General features: G+C 38.6%; 1 protein-coding gene across 2 annotated transcripts; it reads left to right on the top strand.

Annotated features, from left to right (window-relative positions):
* Positions 1-8265, top strand: idh3b (isocitrate dehydrogenase (NAD(+)) 3 non-catalytic subunit beta). 2 transcript variants are annotated; one of them, XM_063911451.1, is made up of 11 exons: positions 1-151; positions 1863-2036; positions 2460-2580; positions 2694-2754; positions 2877-3009; positions 3233-3366; positions 3469-3571; positions 3689-3835; positions 3989-4083; positions 5025-5085; positions 7743-8265. In XM_063911451.1, exons 1-11 carry the CDS (start codon positions 107-109, stop codon positions 7818-7820), a joined length of 1152 nt encoding a protein of 383 aa, XP_063767521.1. In that variant the 5' UTR covers positions 1-106; the 3' UTR covers positions 7821-8265. The 2 variants fall into 2 exon arrangements, with proteins under 2 accessions (XP_063767521.1, XP_063767520.1); XM_063911450.1 differs by lacking the exon at positions 7743-8265 and adding an exon at positions 6214-7251.
* Positions 8266-9551: the final 1286 nt, after the last annotated feature.

Below are 9551 nucleotides of genomic sequence, written 5' to 3'. Positions count from 1 at the left end.
CGTATGTAATATCTCCTCTGTCATCTGGGGGGCAGACTCGCGGGTAGATTGTAGCTCTACCACTGCGGCACCACAGAAGAAGAAGCTCAGTTGCTGCGTGACTGTAATGATGGCGGCCGCCTTGAGAGGAAGCTTGGTATCATTGGTCAAGGTGAGCACATAGATGATGTATACAATCTTATTTTACATATACATCGGTAGGAAAGGGGTGGCAGTACTTGTATTTGTATGTATTAAACTCATGAAATACGTTTTCTTTACCTGTTAAAGAGAGGGTCGGACTGTCTTGTGTCATTCGTGATGCTAACCATGAGCCGTCTTCATCCACACTGCGTTTACAATGTTGCTCTTTTCAGATTAAAAGTGAATGTTTCAGTGGTTTTATGGCTCCATTTCGATTTGTCAGCTGGTCACGAAGGAATGAAATCTCTGGGACTTGTCAAACAATTAAATCCCCATATTGTTTATAACGGTATCTAGTGAGACAGTGAGCTAAAGACGCTAACGTCATTTGGCTATCTCAGTTAACCCTGAGATGTAACCTCCATGAACATAGTGACAAATGTGGGAGAAGTACTCGGATTGTGTACTTAAAAGTAGACCTACCAAAGAATATAAATATACTTCTAAAAGGAAAAGTCCTGCCTTTAAAATCTTACTTAAGCATAAGTACACAAGTATTGGCATCAAAATATACTTCAAGTACTTAAATTAAAAGTACTCATTATGCAGATCGGTCCATTTCAGAATTATACACATCATATGTTTTGATAATAGTTATTGTCCCATTCGTGTGTTTATCAAAGCTGGTAAAGGTGGAGCTAGTTTGAATCACTTTGTATAGTTCAAGGTAGCTTGTGGATTTATTCCAGGTGTAACTAAAGGCTGCTGATTCAATGTCACATCATTAATCCAAATCTGCAAAGTAACAGAAGGTATTAAGCCAATGTAGTGGAGTGCAAACACAGTGTTTAGCTCTATTTAACTCTTCCTATTTATTGTAGTGAGGTAGAAGTACAAAGTAGCAAGGAATGTGAATGCTTAAATGAAGTCCCTCAGCATTCTACTTAAGTACAGTACTTGAGTAAATGTACTTTACACCACCTCATAGTGAATAATCAACTTTCTTGAAAAGTGCATTGGTGACTGTTGGTGGTATAATGTCAATTATGCTTGTGGTTTGTTTTATACATTTTTTAAGTCATGTCCAGTTTTTCAATTACCAAATTGTGAAGTGTCAGTGGGAGTCAAAAGATGTTTGTTACCTAAATTATCAGTTCTCGTTCAAACGTGACAGCTTATCTAAAGTGTTTCTTTTATGTATTCCCTATAGCTTCCATTAAACACAGTGGTCAGTGGCTGACTGTCATTCAGGATCCTGTTGAGATAAGAAAAAAGTCACACCCATCTCTGCCCGCCTCAATGTTATCTAATCAGATGGGTAGAATTGTGGCTAACAGTGGTCCATATTGTTACAAGTCTTTATCAAATGATAACAGGATGTAACGTTAAATTGCAATATCAGCACATATGGTGATCTACATAGTTATCTAGTAAAGCAATATAATCTACTCTTTAAATAAATGTAATAGACCTGTAATGTACTAAAATCTGACATTGGGTGTGATACAGTGACACATTTTATCGCTCAAAATGAATCCGAGTGGTCAGATAGGACTACAGGAAAAATCATTCTTGAATTAAATTAGGGGTCGCATCTCCAAAAGGTTGCTACTCATTTTCATACCCACCGAAGATATTAAAGGGACAGCTATTACATCATGTCTGGACAATTACATATTGTTTTCATGGTATACCAGCCTTTTTATTAACTGTGTCTCCCCCCCCCCCTCCCCCCTCAGGGTCTGAGCGGCCCCCGGTGGCAGCAGCTGGCCTCTCGACCAGTGAGTGTGTCTGCCGCTCTCTGTGGCCCCGAGGCCCCCCCAGCCCGTGCTGATGCTACCTTTAAGGTCACCATGGTGCCAGGGGACGGAGTGGGACCCGAGCTGATGACTGCCGTCAAGGAAGTGTTTAAGGTACAATGAAAGGGAGATGCATGACAGTTGCTCCATTTAAGGATAAAATAATAGATGATAAAAAATAAATAACAGAATACAAATATTATATATTAAAAACACAAGGAATGAATGTATTCAAGTGCAATAAAAAAAAATCTAAATAATCAAAGAAAGCAATCAATTTAAACACAAGGAGTTAAAGTAAAAAGTAGAATATAATTAACATGTTTATATAAATATAGAGAGTACAGATATGCACATTGTACTTCAAGATATATAACATGAATATGTAATATTTATAGTGGTGTATTTTTATGAATAAGAAAGAGTTTGGCTGCTGATCTTTCCCAAGGGATTTGAGCACACTATTTTCACATTTAATTGTTTGCATTCATTTTGATTAAAATACCTGATGTTGATTTATTTTTGACTTTTCTCCAGGCAGGAGATGTCCCGGTGGAGTTTGAGGAGTTTCACCTAAGCGAGGTACAGAACATGGCCAGCGAGGAGAAGCTGGAGCAGGTTTTAACCTCCATGAAGACCAACAAAGTGGCCATGAAAGGTAGCTATACTTTTCTCTGTCCGTTCATCTCCATTTAAACATTGCTAAATGTTAGTCGTTTTAACGTAGTTAAAGGTAATTAAATCAACCTAACACACGTATGTTTGCTCCAGGAAAGATCCACACACCCATGGAGTTCAAAGGGGAGCTGGCTTCATATGAGATGAGACTGAGGTAAAACCAGGACAAAAGTTGGGCATATGTGTGTGTGTGTGTGTGTGTGTGTGTGTGTATTGTGTGTTTATTTCCTGATTTTATTTGTTTTAAATATCTCTCCCTCCCTCTCCATTCTCCAGGCGTAAGCTGGACCTATTCGCTAACGTGGTTCATGTGAACAGCCTGCCGGGCTACAGCACCCGCCACAACAACCTGGACCTGGTCATCATCCGCGAACAGACCGAGGGGGAATACAGCTCCCTGGAGCACGAGGTAAACAGCTCTCCTCCTCCCTGGAGTGGTTTTAATAAGAAATATAATTATCATTTTTTTCTTTGAAGAGGGCGTTTTCCCTTGAGCACAAAGAGATTAAGTCGGCATAAAACAAACAAGTATAAAAACAGACACCGGAAACATGTGTCAGCTGTTGGCACTGTTGTTATGTCAATGATGAATTGCTGTATTAAAATAGGGGTACCCTCTTCTTGCTCTGCAGAGTGTGCCAGGTGTGATCGAATGCTTGAAGATCATCACCCGAGTGAAGTCACGGCGTATTGCCAAGTTCGCCTTTGATTACGCCACCAAGAAGGGACGAAGCAAGGTCACTGCTGTTCACAAGGCCAACATCATGTAAGGGTTCAGCACAGCTCCCTGTTTGCTTTAGAAAAATACTCATATTCCTGTAATTATGTCCATTTAATTGGTTTGTCCTCATGTCCTGTCTTATTACAGGAAACTTGGTGATGGCCTGTTTCTGCAGAGCTGTGCTGAGATTGCAGAACTTTACCCCAAAATCAAATATGAGAACATAATCATTGATAACTGTTGCATGCAGGTACATACAGCCTCTCAATTAATTCCCCTGACTTCATCTTTAAATAATTGGCTTATACATGTGTCCCTTTTTAATTTCTCCTTTAAACTTCACATCGTCCCTGTTGCTTTTCTGCAGCTCGTGCAGAACCCATACCAGTTTGACGTGCTGGTGATGCCCAACCTGTACGGGAACATCATTGATAACCTGGCAGCGGGGCTGGTTGGAGGAGCTGGAGTTGTTCCTGGAGAAAGCTACAGTGGAGAGTATGCTGTGTTTGAGACTGTAAGTTTCTAATGAAAAAATGTTTTGTGTCTGGTTTTAATATTTGTTGCAGTTAAAAAAAAACGATATCTATTGATTTATTAACCCTTCCATGCCACATGCTGATGGAGAGGTCGTGTATCATCTTTGATCTTCTGTTCTTTCTTCTTCCAGGGTGCGCGCCACCCCTTTGCACAGGCTGTAGGGAGGAACATTGCTAACCCCACAGCCATGCTGCTCAGTGCCGCTAACATGCTCAAGCACCTCAAGTGAGTCAAATGTTTATGTTGTGTTTTCGAAAGTGCAACACATTTCACACCGCTCCTCCTTATGCTCTGTCCTGGTCCACCTTCGAGCCTTAAGCTCCCTTCACATGATACACAACCGGCTTCTTGCTCACCGCGGGAAGGTCGCAGAGGCTCCCAGTGAAAACAGCTAGTTTAATTTATATAGTTACCTCCCTTATTAGCTTGTGCTGCTTCATACAGCTGTCATCATATTGGCTGTGCGTCAAAGCTCAGTGGCAGTCGAGGTCAAAGTTGACATCATTTTGACTCGGCGACAATTATCAGAGGTGTGTGAGGCAGAGGGTAGCATTTCCGCCTAGTCAGATCAGGTTGCGCCGCTCTCTGCATTGAAAAATAAATCTTTAGACAGCCTTAAAGCAGTATCTTGAGAAAAACCAGCAAGCAAAAAAGTAAGCTGGATTAATTATCCAATTTAAGAAATCCCAGCCCCTTCCTTTAATCCTGCTTCCAAATCCTCAAACACATAAAAACCCGACTACTACACGTTACAATATATTGAATACCATGATATATTGTTGGTCCCTGCTGCGAGCCGTCCCTGACACCAGGCTGCTGGGGGCCCAAACCTTTCCACATTGTCAAAGCAATTTATGCCATTTAAGTTTAGTACCACAGACTTTTTATTGTGATGTTACTGAACCATGAGTTTTCGATGGCGATGAGGAGCGGTACAATAATTTCATACATAAATAATTGGACAGGCTTATTAAACGTAACAACAGCAACAGGATTTTTTCTCTTTTCTTTGTCAAAGCATTTAATTTATTGAATGCTGTCGGGATTAAAAGCGGTGACATGCTAAATAAATGGTTTAGCCGAGCTTAATGTGAACGTTGGTCTGATGGTTGACATGTGTAGAAGAACATCAACAACCTCTTATTTGTCTCGTTTTTTTAATGCAGCCTGGATTATCACTCCAATATGGTGTCAGATGCTGTCAAGAGGGTCATCAAACAGGGCAAGGTAAGTTAGTGTGTGTGTGTATGTGTGTGTCAGAGAAAGTTACCTGTCAGTTCTACCTACTATATAACCACTGGTGAATTCAGACTGTGAATATGAAAACACATGCTATGACAAAACTAACACTCTAACAGGGAATGTTTTCCTTTACAAAACTTTATAAAACTATCAGAGCAAATTAAAAGATGTGGTTCTTCTTCAAAAATGTGAAGATTTGTATTTCTACACCCTCAGCATGTGCTTCTAAATGACAGTTTTGTGGGTCAATAACTGTAGTCTTATGTGTTATTAAAAAGCTGCAGTGCTTAGGAAAATAAACAATAAAATATCATTTTAAAAAGCTATGCCACATAATGTAATATATTTTGGGGGTAGCTCAATAGCTCAGTCTGTAGGGACTTTGCTTGGGAACCAAAGGGTCGCCAGATCGTCCCGATTGGTAGGACTGGTAGGAGGTGCTAGTTCCTTAGCACTGCCGCGGTGTCCTTGAGTTAGGAATAAAGAACTGCATTTCCCCTTAAGGATTTAATTTTTTTTAAATCTAAATCTTAATAAATTAGTGGAAGACCAGCAATAACTCCAACACTTTAAGTGTAATTTTAGCAGTTCTTGACCCACATCATTCAACAATCTGCGAACTATATGTTAGTTTGTTAGAGAGCCTTTGATAACTGAGTTATAAATGTCATCTTATCGTAGCTCTTCTGGTGCACCGAATTACCAACACCTCATCTCTCCTTTCTCTTTAAACTAACTGCCTGTTGCACCTGCTCCACAGTGACACTAACAGACCCCGTCACAAACTATAGCATGATGTCGCTAAACCTTAGTCCCTCAGATAAATCTCTCGGTCAAACGCGTCTAAATCGCATTTCTGCAATAACTTCACTTCATCGTTTTTTCACCTCGTTTGTAAAAGCAGTTCTGTGAATGCCGTTAGCATTATATTCAGTATTACATTGTGAATGTGAGAAATTGTTTGGGTTTTTTGAAGGCAGAATTTGCCTGCCCGTTGTCTGAAGTGCCCTTCCTCTCCCTCTTCCCTATCCTATGATTCCCTCCTCTCCTTTTACCCCACTACCCTGTGTGTGTTCGTCTGTGTGTGTGTGTGTGTGTGCTTACACGTCCCAGGTACGGACACGAGACCTTGGCGGTTACTCTACCACTACCGACATTGTGCGTGCTGTTACGGAAAACCTGCGTCACCGACCTGTTCGATAATCGTCACATTGCTTCCCTAAATCTGAACATTGTTCTTAACATGAAGTGGACGCATGTAAAGACTCAACTCCCCTCTGACATGACAGTAGTGTCACAGAGTTTTGACAAACACTAGGAGCATCATACTGTATGTGGATTAAACTGGGTTTGCAGCTCATAAGGCTTCCTCTCATGGACTTTTTTAAATCTGCAGTTTTTGCTTCACTGATTAAGGTCATGTTTTCTTTCTTTGTAGAGTTTTTTTGGCCGCTGATTGTCAGCCATACAGCCTACCTCTCCACTATCATACATTGTTAGAATCTGTCAACCAGGCTGCCTTTATCTACAGATTATATCGACTAAACATCTTTGTCGTCACACTTCTCCAAATCACCGTAGTTTTATCGTATTTTCCTTTTAAATCCGATGTGCCCGAATGATAACAGTACTGCATCATAACCCACTTAAACTGTAACACTTCTGACCCACAAATGTCTTCATGTTTTTAATAAAACTATGTTCTATCGCAGTGCTGTAAACGAACATATTAACTTTGGTTTAGTAAGTTACTGTATAGCAAAGCCGAACCGGACATATGAATTGTAGCATGAAATTAATAATACAGTTATTTTAACATCAATACAACGTAGAAGTACTATTCCATTGACTGTCAAAAAAATTATAAAAGTTATAATTGTTCAATTTAATAGCTATAGAAAACCTCCCTATGTGACATAAAGCCATTCCTCAATTATAAATCAAACTAACAAATGATGTTGTAGAGTATTTGTTAGTTTGATCTGTTCTCTGTTTTATTCAAACATTATTTCCAAGGTTTCATAATAAACTGTTTTGTATGGTTGATGCCAGTCAAGACATTTCAAATGCTGCTCTACCTCACCACCTGAGGAGTGTTTTTTGTCATAATGTGCCACGATTTAAGACCAAAAATAAAAGATAACGTATTAATCACTGCACTCTTGTTTTGAATTTGGGTGCAATCACATTGTTGTACTTTATGAAGAATAATTACCAATGGTCTTTACAGTTTCCTCTTGTCCTTTTTTATTTTTGGTTTATGAAAATGAAGGCTTCTTAAAAGTGTGATTACATAAATAACACTTTTGGACTTTGAATTACATAACTATGGTTGAATACTAAATATAAGAATGGTTGCATGTTGGCCGATGGATGTGCTAATGGTAATGCTGAACATTAATACTTCATCTGATTTAAAGATGTAATTGATATGACTGGTATAAGTTATTTTTTGGTAATGCTACTAATCATAAAGTCTGAGAAACTAAAGAAGCTTATTGGTGATACTGCTACTTCCTGAAAGCAGTTCTCTTGGGTTCAGTTTTTAAAGGCTCTCTAACAGGCAGGCGGTGACACTGTATGTGGACATGTGTTTCTGCAGCTGTGCATATAGTAACAAAGTGTCTTTATGTTTGCAACAGGTGCGCACCGGGGACCTGGGGGGCTATGCCTCGAGCGACGAGTTCACCCGGGCTGTCATTGCTAACATGGCAGTGTAAAGCGCTGTGTTGGCAAATCTGTCAGCTGCTGAGACGCACACAAGGTTTTTTATTTACATCCTGTTAAACTTTTCTTTTGACTGATGATACACACACAGGATTTTCCAGGACCAGTTAACCCACATTTTCCATATTAAACACTGGGAATGCAGGTGAAATGTGCAGCTATATATCAAGAATCTGTGTTTTGCAGTGTAGCATAATAACCATGACATCTAAGGCTAAATGTGGGATGAAAATTGTATTTTATGTGCACAAATCTTGTTTCCTTATCCTTAATATACTGTTCTCTGGCAAGATGCTCTACTTATGTTCTTAAAGGTTTTATGTCGGGACGTTAACCAGCGGTCAAAACATGATTTACATTATTTATTTACTTCAAGTTTTAGCTCTATTGCTTCTTCATTTATGATGAAATATGAATAATAAATGAGATATAACATCATGTGTGCCAAATCTTTGCGTGAGTGTCAATAAAAGGCTGATGTAGTATTGAGGAGTAAAAGAAGTGAGTCATGGCGGCTTGTGGCTCTGAAAACACGCAGCATGAGGAGCCCATATCTAAGCTGAGGCCAATTTCTCCAAACATATGCACGTCAGGTGGACTGCGGAATCTATAAAAATACTTGCTTCGTGCTGGCTGGACCATGATCCAGATCTATGAACAAAGAATAATATGGAGATGAACCTGAACACAATGTTTGCACTGGGTATTACTGTATGCTTTTAATCTAGAGATGCACCTAATGATTGTTTCTTATCATGGTTTGATAAATTAACTAAACCATCCATGGTTTTTAGAATTAAAATAGCTTCTTTTGCCCAAACCAGCAGTCCAATACCCAAAGGAATTCAGTTTACTATGATAAAGGCTTAAGATATTAACATATACTACGGGCAAAAAAAATGTCAGTGAAAGTTATCATTAAAATCATTTATCTGTAATGACTTTTAAGGCAAAAGGCCTTTCCTTTATGTATATCAAGCTCCATTCATTATTCACAAAGTGTTTTGAAATTTGATCAAAATATAACTGAAAACATCTAAATGGTATTACATAGTTACAAAACATGTATGAAAATAGATTCTCAAATGTTATACTAAGCCAAATATAAATAGCTGAAGCATAAAGATTAATATTAGATTTTCCACTTCATTTTAATTATTTAACCAACGATATATTATATTAATGCACAGTTATATTTTCAGTTTTCTGATAACCCTTTTTCTAAGTTACTGGGGTTTAATTTCTGAACTTAATATTTTATGTTCAAAACAAACTTTATAAAAACCTTCAAATATCATAATGTATATGATTAAATGGCACACATTGTTACTATGGACCACACAACACTATACTGTCCCTTTCTACTTAATACATGCATCGATCCAGAAGTATGGATACTGTATAAATAAATATCAAAATAATATTTAAATGTGATTCAACAAATACATTTACTCACTTAAATACAATTTTGAGGTACTTGTACTTTACTTGAGCATTTCCATGTAATGCTAATTCATGTATTATTACAATGTATTGATACGTTTACGATAAGTAAAGCATCTGAATACATCTTCCACCACTGTCAGATTCAGACAACAATAAAGAGACTCTTATATTTAAAGAAACAAAATAGATTTTTTTATTTTATTATTAGACCTCTGCAGTGTCGGTGTGTGTGAGCTCCGGCTCGGGCAGCAGGGGGCGCTGCGGGCTGCGGGATCAGA

This window comes from Eleginops maclovinus, chromosome 20 (assembly GCF_036324505.1).
Source record: "Eleginops maclovinus isolate JMC-PN-2008 ecotype Puerto Natales chromosome 20, JC_Emac_rtc_rv5, whole genome shotgun sequence".
Taxonomy (NCBI): Eukaryota; Metazoa; Chordata; class Actinopteri; order Perciformes; family Eleginopidae; genus Eleginops; species Eleginops maclovinus.
The sequence above is the reverse complement of the archived record's forward strand: the minus strand, read 5'-3'. Positions and strand labels throughout refer to the sequence as shown.

Bases quoted from the DNA above. Each gene is read 5' to 3' on its own strand.
- idh3b (XM_063911450.1), top strand. From the start codon at position 107: ATGATGGCGGCCGCCTTGAGAGGAAGCTTGGTATCATTGGTCAAG. The intron at 3,367-3,468 runs GTAAGGGTTCAG...GTCTTATTACAG, and splicing joins GTTCACAAGGCCAACATCAT to GAAACTTGGTGATGGCCTGT. The intron at 5,086-6,213 runs GTAAGTTAGTGT...TACACGTCCCAG, and splicing joins GGGTCATCAAACAGGGCAAG to GTACGGACACGAGACCTTGG.